At 53.6% G+C, this 15,000-nt stretch overlaps 1 protein-coding gene across 1 annotated transcript in view; it reads left to right on the forward strand.

Moving 5' to 3' along the window:
- The window catches only part of polr2b (RNA polymerase II subunit B), a 21,410-nt gene extending 6,649 nt beyond the window's left edge, over nt 1-14,761 (forward strand). Inside the window, exons 11-23 of the mRNA XM_053324038.1 lie at nt 611-750; nt 3,809-3,920; nt 4,127-4,281; nt 5,065-5,263; nt 5,799-5,967; nt 7,244-7,435; nt 7,969-8,219; nt 8,843-8,932; nt 9,015-9,122; nt 9,342-9,455; nt 12,241-12,401; nt 13,150-13,345; nt 14,464-14,761. Coding sequence (XP_053180013.1) covers nt 611-750; nt 3,809-3,920; nt 4,127-4,281; nt 5,065-5,263; nt 5,799-5,967; nt 7,244-7,435; nt 7,969-8,219; nt 8,843-8,932; nt 9,015-9,122; nt 9,342-9,455; nt 12,241-12,401; nt 13,150-13,345; nt 14,464-14,553 — 1,977 coding nt within the window. The 3' untranslated portion in view covers nt 14,554-14,761. The remainder of the gene's footprint in view (nt 1-610; nt 751-3,808; nt 3,921-4,126; nt 4,282-5,064; nt 5,264-5,798; nt 5,968-7,243; nt 7,436-7,968; nt 8,220-8,842; nt 8,933-9,014; nt 9,123-9,341; nt 9,456-12,240; nt 12,402-13,149; nt 13,346-14,463) is intronic.
- The last annotated feature ends 239 nt before the right edge of the window (nt 14,762-15,000 follow it).

Here is a 15,000-nt window from a genome sequence, read left to right on the forward strand (position 1 = left end):
TAATAGATTAATAGATGTACTGAGAGATGTGTATTGGTAGATTAATAGATTAATAGATGTAGTGAGAGATGTATATTGGTAGATTAATAGATTAATAGATTAATAGATGTACTGAGAGATGTATATTGGTAGATTAATAGATTAATAGATTAATAGATGTACTGAGAGATGTATATTGGTAGATTAATAGATTAATAGATTAATAGATGTACTGAGAGATGTGTATTGGTAGATTAATAGATTAATAGATGTAGTGAGAGATGTATATTGGTAGATTAATAGATTAATAGATTAATAGATGTACTGAGAGATGTATATTGGTAGATTAATAGATTAATAGATTAATAGATGTACTGAGAGATGTATATTGGTAGATTAATAGATTAATAGATTAATAGATGTACTGAGAGATGTATATTGATAGATTAATAGATTAATAGATTAATAGATGTACTGAGAGATGTATATTGGTAGATTAATAGATTAATAGATGTACTGAGAGATGTATATTGGTAGATTAATAGATTAATAGATTAATAGATGTACTGAGAGATGTATATTGGTAGATTAATAGATTAATAGAGGTACTGATGGTGTTGATGTGTTGCAGGGCCACGCTGTGGGGCTGGTGAAGAACTTGGCCCTGATGGCTTACATCTCTGTGGGATCACAGCCGTCCCCCATCCTCGAGTTCCTGGAGGAGTGGAGCATGGAGAACCTGGAGGAGATCTCACCTGCCGCCATCGCAGAGTTAGTACCACTTCCTGTCTGCCTCACCAGACCAGCAGGGGGCAGAGTTTAGTCTCTACCTGACCAGCAGGGGGCAGAGTTTAGTCTCTACCTGACCAGCAGGACCAGCAGGACCAGCAGGGGGCAGAGTTTAGTCTCTACCTGACCAGCAGGGGGCAGAGTTTAGTCTCTACCTGACCAGCAGGGGGCAGAGTTTAGTCTCTACCTGACCAGCAGGACCAGCAGGGGGCAGAGTTTAGACTCTACCTGACCAGCAGGGGGCAGAGTTTAGACTCTACCTGACTAGCAGGGGGCAGAGTTTAGACTCTACCTGACCAGCAGGGGGCAGAGTTTAGTCTCTACCTGACCAGCAGGACCAGCAGGGGCCAGAGTTTAGTCTCTACCTGACCAGCAGGGGGCAGAGTTTAGACTCTACCTGACCAGCAGGGGGCAGAGTTTAGTCTCTACCTGACCAGCAGGGGGCAGAGTTTAGACTCTACCTGACCAGCAGGGGGCAGAGTTTAGACTCTACCTGACCAGCAGGGGCCAGAGTTTATACTCTACCTGACCAGCAGGACCAGCAGGGGCCAGAGTTTAGTCTCTACCTGACCAGCAGGGGGCAGAGTTTAGACTCTACCTGACCAGCAGGACCAGCAGGGGGCAGAGTTTAGTCTCTACCTGACCAGCAGGGGGCAGAGTTTAGACTCTACCTGACCAGCAGGGGGCAGAGTTTAGTCTCTACCTGACCAGCAGGGGGCAGAGTTTAGTCTCTACCTGACCAGCAGGGGGCAGAGTTTAGTCTCTACCTGACCAGCAGGGGGCAGAGTTTAGACTCTACCTGATCAGCAGGACCAGCAGGGGGCAGAGTTTAGACTCTACCTGACCAGCAGGACCAGCAGGACCAGCAGGGGCCAGAGTTTAGACTCTACCTGACCAGCAGGGGGCAGAGTTTAGTCTCTACCTGACCAGCAGGACCAGCAGGACCAGCAGGGGGCAGAGTTTAGACTCTACCTGACCAGCAGGGGGCAGAGTTTAGACTCTACCTGACCAGCAGGGGGCAGAGTTTAGTCTCTACCTGACCAGCAGGACCAGCAGGGGGCAGAGTTTAGTCTCTACCTGACCAGCAGGACCAGCAGGGGCCAGAGTTTAGACTCTACCTGACCAGCAGGGGGCAGAGTTTATACTCTACCTGACCAGCAGGACCAGCAGGGGGCAGAGTTTAGTCTCTACCTGACCAGCAGGACCAGCAGGGGCCAGAGTTTAGACTCTACCTGACCAGCAGGGGCCAGAGTTTATACTCTACCTGACCAGCAGGACCAGCAGGGGGCAGAGTTTAGTCTCTACCTGACCAGCAGGGGGCAGAGTTTAGTCTCTACCTGACCAGCAGGGGGCAGAGTTTAGACTCTACCTGACCAGCAGGACCAGCAGGGGGCAGAGTTTAGACTCTACCTGACCAGCAGGGGGCAGAGTTTAGTCTCTACCTGACCAGCAGGACCAGCAGGGGGCAGAGTTTAGACTCTACCTGACCAGCAGGGGGCAGAGTTTAGTCTCTACCTGACCAGCAGGGGGCAGAGTTTAGACTCTACCTGACCAGCAGGACCAGCAGGGGGCAGAGTTTAGACTCTACCTGACCAGCAGGGGGCAGAGTTTAGACTCTACCTGACCAGCAGGGGGCAGAGTTTAGACTCTACCTGACCAGCAGGACCAGCAGGGGGCAGAGTTTAGACTCTACCTGACCAGCAGGGGGCAGAGTTTAGACTCTACCTGACCAGCAGGACCAGCAGGGGGCAGAGTTTAGACTCTACCTGACCAGCAGGGGGCAGAGTTTAGACTCTACCTGACCAGCAGGGGGCAGAGTTTAGACTCTACCTGACCAGCAGGGGGCAGAGTTTAGTCTCTACCTGACCAGCAGGGGGCAGAGTTTAGACTCTACCTGACCAGCAGGACCAGCAGGGGGCAGAGTTTAGTCTCTACCTGACCAGCAGGGGGCAGAGTTTAGTCTCTACCTGACCAGCAGGGGGCAGAGTTTAGACTCTACCTGACCAGCAGGGGGCAGAGTTTAGTCTCTACCTGACCAGCAGGGGGCAGAGTTTAGACTCTACCTGATCAGCAGGACCAGCAGGGGGCAGAGTTTAGACTCTACCTGACCAGCAGGACCAGCAGGGGCCAGAGTTTAGACTCTACCTGACCAGCAGGACCAGCAGGGGCCAGAGTTTAGACTCTACCTGACCAGCAGGGGGCAGAGTTTAGTCTCTACCTGACCAGCAGGACCAGCAGGGGGCAGAGTTTAGACTCTACCTGACCAGCAGGGGGCAGAGTTTAGTCTCTACCTGACCAGCAGGGGGCAGAGTTTAGTCTCTACCTGACCAGCAGGGGGCAGAGTTTAGACTCTACCTGACCAGCAGGGGGCAGAGTTTAGACTCTACCTGACCAGCAGGACCAGCAGGGGGCAGAGTTTAGACTCTACCTGACCAGCAGGGGGCAGAGTTTAGACTCTACCTGACCAGCAGGACCAGCAGGGGGAAGAGTTTAGTCTCTACCTGACCAGCAGGGGGCAGAGTTTAGTCTCTACCTGACCAGCAGGGGGCAGAGTTTAGACTCTACCTGACCAGCAGGGGGCAGAGTTTAGTCTCTACCTGACCAGCAGGACCAGCAGGGGGCAGAGTTTAGTCTCTACCTGACCAGCAGGGGGCAGAGTTTAGTCTCTACCTGACCAGCAGGGGGCAGAGTTTAGTCTCTACCTGACCAGCAGGACCAGCAGGGGGCAGAGTTTAGTCTCTACCTGACCAGCAGGGGGCAGAGTTTAGACTCTACCTGACCAGCAGGGGCCAGAGTTTAGACTCTACCTGACCAGCAGGGGGCAGAGTTTAGTCTCTACCTGACCAGCAGGACCAGCAGGGGGCAGAGTTTAGTCTCTACCTGACCAGCAGGGGCCAGAGTTTAGACTCTACCTGACCAGCAGGGGGCAGAGTTTAGTCTCTACCTGACCAGCAGGACCAGCAGGGGGCAGAGTTTAGTCTCTACCTGACCAGCAGGACCAGCAGGGGGCAGAGTCTGAATCGATCGGTTTGTGTTTCAGCGCTACGAAGATCTTCGTGAACGGCTGCTGGGTCGGGATCCACAAAGACCCCGAACAGCTGATGAACACGCTGAGGAAGCTCCGCCGCCAGATGGACATCATCGTGTCTGAGGTCAGTGATCTTCATCACCGCCATTATCATTACGATGATGATGATGGTGATGGTGGTGATGATGATGATGATGGTGGTGATGATGATGGTGATGATAGTGATGATGATGATGGTGATGATGATGATGGTGGTAGTGATGATGATGATGATGATGGTGATGGTGATGATGATGAAGGTGATGAAGGTGATGATGATGGTGGTTCCAGGTGTCCATGATCAGAGACATCAGAGAGCGGGAGATCAGGATCTATACGGACGCCGGGAGGATCTGCCGGCCGCTGCTGATCGTAGAGAAACAGAAACTTCTGCTGAAGAGACGTCACATCGACCAGCTGAAGGAGAGAGAGTACAACAACTACAGGTCTGTCCAACCTGTCCCTCACCTGTCCCTTACCTGTCCCACCTGTCCAACATGTCCCTACCTGTCCCTCACCTGTCCCTTACCTGTCCCTCACCTGTCCCACCTGTCTCTACCTGTCCCACCTGTCCAACATGTCCCTACCTGTCTCTACCTGTCCCTCACCTGTCCCTCACCTGTCCCTCACCTGTCCCACCTGTCCAACATGTCCCTACCTGTCTCACCTGTCCCTCCTGTCCCTTACCTGTCCCACCTGTCCAACATGTCCCTACCTGTCTCTACCTGTCCCTCACCTGTCCCACCTGTCTCTACCTGTCCCACACCTGTCCCACCTGTCTCTACCTGTCCCTCACCTGTCCCACCTGTCTCTACCTGTCCCTACCTGTCTCTACCTGTCCCTCCTGTCCCTTACCTGTCCTACCTGTCTCTACCTGTCCCTCACCTGTCCCACACCTGTCCCTCACCTGTCCAACATGTCTCTACCTGTCTCTACCTGTCCCTCACCTGTCCCTCACCTGTCTAACCTGTCCCACCTGTCCCTCCTGTCCCTCCTGTCCCACCTGTCCCTCCTGTCTCTCACCTGTCTCCCCTGTCCCTCCTGTCCCCCCTGTCTCTCACCTGTCCCCCCTGTCTCTCACCTGTCCCCCCTGTCTAACCTGTCCCTCCTGTCTCTCACCTGTCCCCCCTGTCCCACCTGTCTAACATGTCTAACCTGTCCCACCTGTCCCTCCTGTCTAACATGTCTCACCTGTCCCACCTGTCCCCCCTGTCCCTCGTGTCCCCCAGCTGGCAGGACCTGGTGGCGAGTGGTGTGGTGGAGTATATTGACACGCTGGAGGAGGAGACGGTGATGCTGGCGATGACCCCTGATGACCTTCAGGAGAAAGGAGTGGCTTACTGCTCCACGTACACTCACTGTGAGATCCACCCGTCCATGATCCTGGGGGTCTGCGCCTCCATCATCCCCTTCCCCGACCACAACCAGGTAACCATGGCAACCACACACACCACTACCAGGTAACCATAGCAACCACACACACACACACACACCACAACCAGGTAACCATAGCAACCACACACACACACACACACACACACTCACAATACTACCAGGTAACTATAGCAACCACACACACACACACACCACTACCAGGTAACCATAGCAACCACACACACACACACACACCACAACCAGGTAACCATAGCAACCACACACACACCACAACCAGGTAACCATAGCAACCACACACACACACACCACAACCAGGTAACCATAGCAACCACACACACACAGACCGCTACCAGGTAACCATAGCAACCACACACAACACACACACACACACACACCCCACTACCAGGTAACCATAGCAACCACACACACACACACACCGCCACCAGGTAACCATAGCAACCACGCACACGCCACTACCAGGTAACCATGTTTATGGTGTGTGTGTGGTTACCGTGGTTACCTAAGCTGGATAACCATGTGTGTTGATGATCTGTCCCGTGTGTCTCAGTCTCCCAGGAACACGTACCAGTCTGCTATGGGCAAACAGGCGATGGGCGTCTACATCACTAACTTCCACGTGCGGATGGACACGCTGGCTCACGTCCTCTACTACCCTCAGAAACCGCTCGTCACCACCAGGTCCATGGAGTACCTGCGCTTCAGAGAGCTGCCTGCAGGTACTGTCCTCACCTGTCCTCCACCTGTCTGTCCTCACCTGTCCTTCACCTGTCTGTCCTCACCTGTCTGTCCTCACCTGTCTGTCCTCCACCTGTCCTCACCTGTCCTCCACCTGTCCTCCACCTGTCCTCACCTGTCTGTCCTCACCTGTCTGTCCTCACCTGTCCTCACCTGTCCTCACCTGTCTGTCCTCCACCTGTCCTCACCTGTCCTCACCTGTCTGTCCTCACCTGTCCTCCACCTGTCTGTCCTCACCTGTCTATCCTCACCTGTCTGTCCTCACCTGTCCTCACCTGTCCTCACCTGTCCTCACCTGTCTGTCCTCACCTGTCTGTCCTCACCTGTCCTTCACCTGTCTGACCTCACCTGTCCTCCACCTGTCTGTCCTCACCTGTCCTCCACCTGCCCTCACCTGTCCTCACCTGCCCTCACCTGTCTGTCCTCCACCTGTCCTCACCTGTCTGTCCTCACCTGTCTGTCCTCACCTGTCTGTCCTCACCTGTCTTCCACATGTCTTCCACCTGTCCTCACCTGTCTGTCCTCACCTGTCTGTCCTCTACCTGTCCTCCACCTGTCCTCACCTGTCTGTCCTCACCTGTCTGTCCTCTACCTGTCCTCCACCTGTCCTCACCTGTCTGTCCTCACCTGTCTGTCCTCTACCTGTCCTCCACCTGTCCTCACCTGTCTGTCCTCTACCTGTCCTCCACCTGTCCTCACCTGTCTGTCCTCCACCTGTCTGTCCTCCACCTGTCCTCCACCTGTCCTCACCTGTCCTCACCTGTCTGTCCTCACCTGTCTGTCCTCACCTGTCCTTCACCTGTCTGACCTCACCTGTCCTCCACCTGTCTGTCCTCACCTGTCCTCCACCTGCCCTCACCTGTCCTCACCTGCCCTCACCTGTCTGTCCTCCACCTGTCCTCACCTGTCTGTCCTCACCTGTCTGTCCTCACCTGTCTTCCACATGTCTTCCACCTGTCCTCACCTGTCTGTCCTCACCTGTCTGTCCTCTACCTGTCCTCCACCTGTCCTCACCTGTCTGTCCTCACCTGTCTGTCCTCTACCTGTCCTCCACCTGTCCTCACCTGTCTGTCCTCACCTGTCTGTCCTCTACCTGTCCTCCACCTGTCCTCACCTGTCTGTCCTCTACCTGTCCTCCACCTGTCCTCACCTGTCTGTCCTCCACCTGTCTGTCCTCCACCTGTCCTCCACCTGTCCTCCACCTGTCCTCCACCTGTCCTCACCTGTCCTCACCTGTCCCCCCTACCTGTGTTTCAGGTATTAACTCCATCGTGGCCATCGCCTCGTACACGGGTTACAACCAGGAGGACTCAGTGATCATGAACCGGTCTGCGGTGGACCGAGGGTTCTTCAGGTCCGTCTTCTATCGATCCTACAAAGAGCAGGAGTCCAAGAAAGGCTTCGACCAGGAGGAGATCTTTGAGAAGCCGACGCGTGAAACCTGTCAGGGTGAGAACAGTAACCCCAGAGATCACATGATCACATGATCACATGATCACATGATCAGAGATCACATGATCAGATACACTAGACATAAAACATGTTAAAGACAAACAACATGAAACTGAATCAGCACAAATTAAATCAAATAATAAACACAAAGTAAAACTGTCATTATAAAGCTGTTCCATAAATAAGTCCTGACCTGACTTCTATAAGCTCCTCTCATGTTTAACAGCTGGATGTGTAACAGGAAGCTGTTCCACAACACAGCAGCAGCTTTAAAAAGGAACTTGTGCCTCCATTATTCACCTGTCCTCACCTGTGGGCCGCAGGTACCTGTCCTCACCTGTGGGCCGCAGGTACCTGTCCTCACCTGTGGGCCGCAGGTACCTGTCCTCACCTGGGGGCCGCAGGTACCTGTCCTCACCTGGGGGCCGCAGGTACCTGTCCTCGCCTGGGGGCCGCAGGTACCTGTCCTCGCCTGGGGGCCGCAGGTACCTGTCCTCACCTGTCCAGGTAAAGCTCTCCTCTCCTTTCAGGTATGAGACACGCCATCTACGACAAGCTGGACGACGACGGCCTGATCGCGCCCGGCGTGCGAGTCTCCGGCGAGGACGTGATCATCGGGAAGACGGTGACGCTGCCGGAGAACGACGACGAGCTGGACAGCACCAACCGGCGCTACACCAAGAGGGACTGCAGCACCTTCCTCAGGACCAGCGAGACCGGCATCGTGGACCAGGTCATGGTGACCCTGAACCAGGAGGGATACAAGTTCTGCAAAATCAGGGTGAGAGGACACACCTGAGACACACCTGAGATACACCTGAGACACACCTGAGATACACCTGAGACACACCTGAGACACACCTGAGACAGACCTGAGACACACCTGAGACACACCTGAGACAGACCTGAGACACACCTGAGACAGACCTGAGACACACCTGAGACACCTGAGATAGACCTGAGACACACCTGAGACACACCTGAGAGACACCTGAGACACACCTGAGACACACCTGAGACAGACCTGAGAGACACCTGAGACACACCTGAGACACACCTGAGACACACCTGAGATAGACCTGAGACACACCTGAGATAGACCTGAGACACACCTGAGATAGACCTGAGACACACCTGAGACACACCTGAGACACACCTGAGACACACCTGAGACACCTGAGACAGACCTGAGATAGACCTGAGACAGACCTGAGACAGACCTGAGACAGACCTGAGATAGACCTGAGACAGACCTGAGACAGACCTGAGACACACCTGAGATAGACCTGAGACACACCTGAGACACACCTGAGATAGACCTGAGACACACCTGAGATAGACCTGAGACACCTGAGACACACCTGACACACTTCTCACTAACTCTGATTGGTTGATGTCCTGCAGGTGCGGTCGGTCCGGATTCCTCAGATCGGGGACAAGTTCGCCAGCCGACACGGACAGAAGGGAACCTGCGGGATCCAGTACAGACAAGAGGTAAACAGGAAGTAGATAAGTCACTTGACAGGAAGTTGCACACCTGCTGAATGTTCTCCAGTTAAAATGTGTTTGTTTGAAGGACATGCCGTTCACCTGCGAGGGGATCACGCCTGACATCATCATCAACCCGCACGCCATCCCGTCCAGAATGACAGTCGGCCATCTGATCGAGTGTCTGCAGGGAAAGGTAACCATCAATAACCTACTGATCAATAACCTACTGATCAATAACCCAACGATCAATAACCTACTGATCAATAACCCTACTGATCAATAACCCTACTGATCAATAACCCTACTGATCAATAACCCTACTGATCAATAACCCTACTGATCAATAACCCTTCTGATCAATAACCTACTGATCCTGATAATCAATAATCATTATTGATCACTTCTCTTCCAGGTGTCGGCGAATAAAGGCGAGATCGGAGACGCGACGCCGTTCAACGACGCCGTGAACGTTCAGAAAGTATCGAACCTGCTGTCAGAGTACGGATATCACCTGAGAGGCAACGAGGTAATCAATAATCAATACTGTCTGATACCTGAGAGGCAACGAGGTAATCAATAATCAATACTGTCTGATACCTGAGAGGCAACGAGGTAATCAATAATCAATACTGTCTGATACCTGAGAGGCAACGAGGTAATCAATACCGATCAATACCGATCAATACTGTCTGATACCTGAGAGGCAACGAGGTAATCAATACCGATCAATACCGATCAATACTGTCTGATACCTGAGAGGCAACGAGGTAATCAATACTGATCAATACCGATCAATACTGTCTGATACCTGAGAGGCAACGAGGTAATCAATAATCAATACTGTCTGATATCACCTGAGAGGCAACGAGGTAATCAATACTGTCTGATACCTGAGAGGCAACGAGGTAATCAATACTGATCAATACTGTCTGATACCTGAGAGGCAACGAGGTAATCAATACTGATCAATACTGTCTGATACCTGAGAGGCAACGAGGTAATCAATAATCAATACCGATCAATACTGATCAATACTGTCTGATACCTGAGAGGCAACGAGGTAATCAATACTGATCAATACTGTCTGATACCTGAGAGGCAACGAGGTAATCAATACTGATCAATACTGTCTGATACCTGAGAGGCAACGAGGTAATCAATACTGTCTGATACCTGAGAGGCAACGAGGTAATCAATACTGATCAATACTGTCTGATACCTGAGAGGCAACGAGGTAATCAATAATCAATACTGTCTGATACCTGAGAGGCAACGAGGTAATCAATAATCAATACTGTCTAAAAGCATTACGGTCTGACTTTGGGACAAAGCTTGGATCGGTTACAAGTCCAGACATCAGAGAGAGACGCAGCAACGCTTCATAACCACTGACTATAGAGAACATCTTATATATATATATATATATAAGATGTTCTCTATAAGATGTTCTTCCTACAGGATTAGTTACGGGGGGGTTAGTCTCATGGATGTTCTTCCTGTAGGGTGGGGTTAGGGTTAGGGTTAGCTACAGGGGGGGGTTAGTCTGATGGATGTGAGACTCTCTCCAGAAGACAAACATTTATCTGATCTCTGATGAGCAGCGAGGTTCTGTGAGACTAAAGGTTCTCACATGAGACGATAGTTACCCCCTCCATGCCCGTTAGTTACCCCTCCATGCCCGTTAGTTACCCCTCCATGCCCGTTAGTTACCCCCTCCATGCCCGTTAGTTACCCCTCCATGCCCGTTAGTTACCCCTCCATGCCCGTTAGTTACCCCCTCCATGCCCGTTAGTTACCCCTCCATGCCCGTTAGTTACCCCTCCATGCCCGTTAGTTCCCCCTCCATGCCCGTTAGTTACCCCTCCATGCCCGTTAGTTACCCCTCCATGCCCGTTAGTTACCCCCTCCATGCCCGTTAGTTACCCCTCCATGCCCGTTAGTTACCCCTCCATGCCCGTTAGTTACCCCTCCATGCCCGTTAGTTACCCCTCCATGCCCGTTAGTTACCCCTCCATGCCCGTTAGTTACCCCTCCATGCCCGTTAGTTACCCCCCCATGCCCGCCAAGCATTTGACTTCCAAGATATGGATTGGGTGAATCATTTATTCAATGGATTAGATTAATATATACAAATCCTGCATGGTCAAATTTTATCCAATAACAATATTTCAAAACCTTTCAACCTCCAGCGATCACCAAGACAAGGGTGTCCTTCGTCACCGCTGTGATTTACATTAGCAATAGAACCTTTGGCTGTAGCAGTGAGATCACATGCAGGAATATATAGAGACCACCTCATTTCTTTATTTGCAGATGACATCATATTGTTTTTGACAGATTTACAGAGTAGCTTCTAAATCTGACATTGGAAAGTTCTCTGGGTACAAAATTAATAATTCTAGTTCTGGTGGGTTCTGGTGGGTTCTGGTGGGTTCTGGTGGGTTCTGGTGGGTTCTGGTGGGTTCTGGTGGGTTCTGGTTCCAGGTTCTGTATAACGGGTTCTGGTGGGTTCTGGTTCTAGGTTCTGTATAACGGGTTCTGGTGGGTTCTGGTTCTAGGTTCTGTATAACGGGTTCTGGTGGGTTCTGGTTCTAGGTTCTGTATAACGGGTTCTGGTGGGTTCTGGTGGGTTCTGGTTCTAGGTTCTGTATAACGGGTTCTGGTGGGTTCTGGTTCTAGGTTCTGTATAACGGGTTCTGGTGGGTTCTGGTTCTAGGTTCTGTATAACGGGTTCTGGTGGGTTCTGGTGGGTTCTGGTTCCAGGTTCTGTATAACGGGTTCTGGTGGGTTCTGGTTCTAGGTTCTGTATAACGGGTTCTGGTGGGTTCTGGTGGGTTCTGGTTCCAGGTTCTGTATAACGGGTTCTGGTGGGTTCTGGTTCTAGGTTCTGTATAACGGGTTCTGGTGGGTTCTGGTTCTAGGTTCTGTATAACGGGTTCTGGTGGGTTCTGGTGGGTTCTGGTTCTAGGTTCTGTATAACGGGTTCTGGTGGGTTCTGGTTCTAGGTTCTGTATAACGGGTTCTGGTGGGTTCTGGTTCTAGGTTCTGTATAACGGGTTCTGGTGGGTTCTGGTGGGTTCTGGTTCCAGGTTCTGTATAACGGGTTCTGGTGGGTTCTGGTTCTAGGTTCTGTATAACGGGTTCTGGTGGGTTCTGGTTCTAGGTTCTGTATAACGGGTTCTGGTGGGTTCTGGTTCCAGGTTCTGTATAACGGGTTCTGGTGGGTTCTGGTTCCAGGTTCTGTATAACGGGTTCTGGTGGGTTCTGGTTCCAGGTTCTGTATAACGGGTTCTGGTGGGTTCTGGTTCCAGGTTCTGTATAACGGGTTCACGGGGAGGAAGCTGACGTCTCAGATCTTCATCGGGCCGACGTACTACCAGCGTCTGAAACACATGGTGGACGATAAGATCCACTCCAGAGCCCGCGGCCCGGTCCAGATCCTCAACCGCCAGCCCATGGAGGGCCGGTCCCGGTGAGACGCCGTCTGTCCCCCCCCCATCTATAACCCTGTGCCCCCCCCCCTGCCCCCCCCTCTCTAACCTGCCCCCCCCCCTCTAACCCTGTCCCCCTGTGCCCCCCCCCTGTCCCCCCCCCTCTCTAACCCTCTCCCCCTGCCCCCCTGTCCCCCCCCTCTCTAACCCTCTCCCCCTGCCCCCCCCGTCTATAACCTCTCCCTCTGCCCCCCCCTCTCTAACCTCTCCCCCTGCCCCCCCCTCTCTAACCCTCTCCCCCTGTGCCCCCCCCCTGTCCCCCCCTCTCTAACCCTCTCCCCCTGCCCCCCCCTCTCTAACCCTGTCTCTAACCCTCTCCCCCTGTCCCCCCCCTCTCTAACCCTCTCCCCCTGTCCCCCCCCTCTCTAACCCTCTCCCCCTGTCCCCCCCCGTCTCTAACCCTCTCCCCCTGTCCCCCCCCCCGTCTCTAACCTCTCCCCCCCGTCTCTAACTCTCTCCCCCTGCCCCCCCCCTCTAACCCTGTCTCTAACCCTCTCCCCCTGCCCCCCCCCTCCCCCTGCCCCCCCCCTCTCTAACCCCGTCTCTAACCTCTCCCCCTGCCCCCCCCGTCTCTAACCCTCTCCCCCTGCCCCCCCCTCTCTAACCCCCTCTCTAACCCTCTCCCCCTGCCCCCCCCCTCTCTAACCTGTCTCCCCCCCTGTCCCCCCCCTCTCTAACCCTCTCCCCCTGCCCCCCCCGTCTCTAACCCTCTCTCCCTGCCCCCCCCAGGGATGGAGGTCTCCGGTTTGGTGAGATGGAGCGTGACTGTCAGATTGCTCACGGCGCCGCTCAGTTCCTGCGTGAGCGTCTGTTTGAGGCGTCGGACCCGTACCAGGTTCATGTGTGTAACCTCTGCGGCCTGATGGCCATCGCCAACACACGCACACACACCTACGAGTGTAGAGGCTGCAGGAACAAGACTCAGGTAAGCTCCTTCATCATCCTCCTCTTCCTCACCTTCATCACCCCCCCCCCCCCCCACTAACCCCCCCCCCATCCTCATCATCACCCTAACCCATCGCCAACACACGCACACACACGTATGAGTGTAGAGGCTGCAGGAACAAGACCCAGGTAAGCATCTTCATCATCATCCTCTTCCTCATCACCTTCATCACCCCCCCCCCTCCTCACTGACCCCCCCCCCCATCACCCTAACCCATCGCCAACACACGCACACACACCTACGAGTGCCGAGGCTGCAGGAACAAGACTCAGGTAAGCATCTTCATCATCCTCCTCTTCCTCATCACCTTCATCACCCCCCCCCCTCCTCACTGACCCCCCCCCCCATCACCCTAACCCATCGCCAACACACGCACACACACCTACGAGTGCCGAGGCTGCAGGAACAAGACTCAGGTAAGCATCTTCATCATCCTCCTCTTCCTCATCACCTTCATCACCCCCCCCCCTCCTCACTGACCCCCCCCCCCATCACCCTAACCCATCGCCAACACACGCACACACACGTATGAGTGTAGAGGCTGCAGGAACAAGACCCAGGTAGGTTACCTTCATCATCATCATCCTCTTCCTCACCTTCATCACCCCCCCCCCTCCTCACTAACCCCCCCCCCATCACCCTAACCCATCGCCAACACACGCACACACACGTATGAGTGTAGAGGCTGCAGGAACAAGACTCAGGTAAGCTCCTTCATCCTCCTCCTCTTCCTCATCACCTTCATCACCCCCCCCACTAACCCCCCCTCCCCCCTCCTCACTAACCCCCCCCCCATCACCCTAACCCATCGCCAACACACGCACACACACCTACGAGTGTAGAGGCTGCAGGAACAAGACTCAGGTAGGTTACCTTCATCATCCTCCTCTTCCTCCCTGCCCCCCCCCCTCCTCTTCCTCACTAATGCCCCCCCTCCTCTTCATCATCATCATCACCTTCCTCACTTTCATCCCCTTCATCCCCCTCCTCTTCCTCACTGACCCCCCCTCCCTGCCCCCTCACTGACCCCCCCTCCTCTTCCTCCCTGCCCCCCCTCCTCTTCCTCACTAACCCCCCCCCCCCCCTTGTCTCCTCAGATCTCATTGGTCAGGATGCCGTACGCCTGCAAGCTTCTGTTCCAGGAACTGATGTCGATGAGCATCGCTCCTCGTATGATGACATCATAGAGCGGCTCGGCCAATCAGACGCCTCGCTCCTCGTATGATGACATCATAGAGCGGCTCGGCCAATCAGACGCCTCGCTGAGGATGAGCATCGCTCCTCGTATGATGACATCATAGAGCGGCTCGGCCAATCAGACGCCTCGATGAAGACTCCTATATTTTTTAGTTTTTGTGTTTTTTGTAAAAAAATAAAAATGTTTTGCTTCCTGTCACATGACCCTGACTCTGGCTTCTGATTGGTTCACACCGGCTACTATAGAGCCTTATTGAATGAATGTGGATGGGACGGGGGGGGGGGTGGATGGGACGGGGGGGGGGGGGGGTGGATGGGACCCTTAGCTTGGGGCGAGGGGGGGGGTACTAGGGTTAGGGCCCTACGCCCTCCAGCCATGGGGGGGCAGTATAACTGGATGCCATCAGCCTCTAGGCATCGAGGGTTAAACAGAGGAT

This window comes from Scomber japonicus, chromosome 8, assembly GCF_027409825.1.
Source record: "Scomber japonicus isolate fScoJap1 chromosome 8, fScoJap1.pri, whole genome shotgun sequence".
Lineage (NCBI taxonomy): Eukaryota > Metazoa > Chordata > Actinopteri > Scombriformes > Scombridae > Scomber > Scomber japonicus.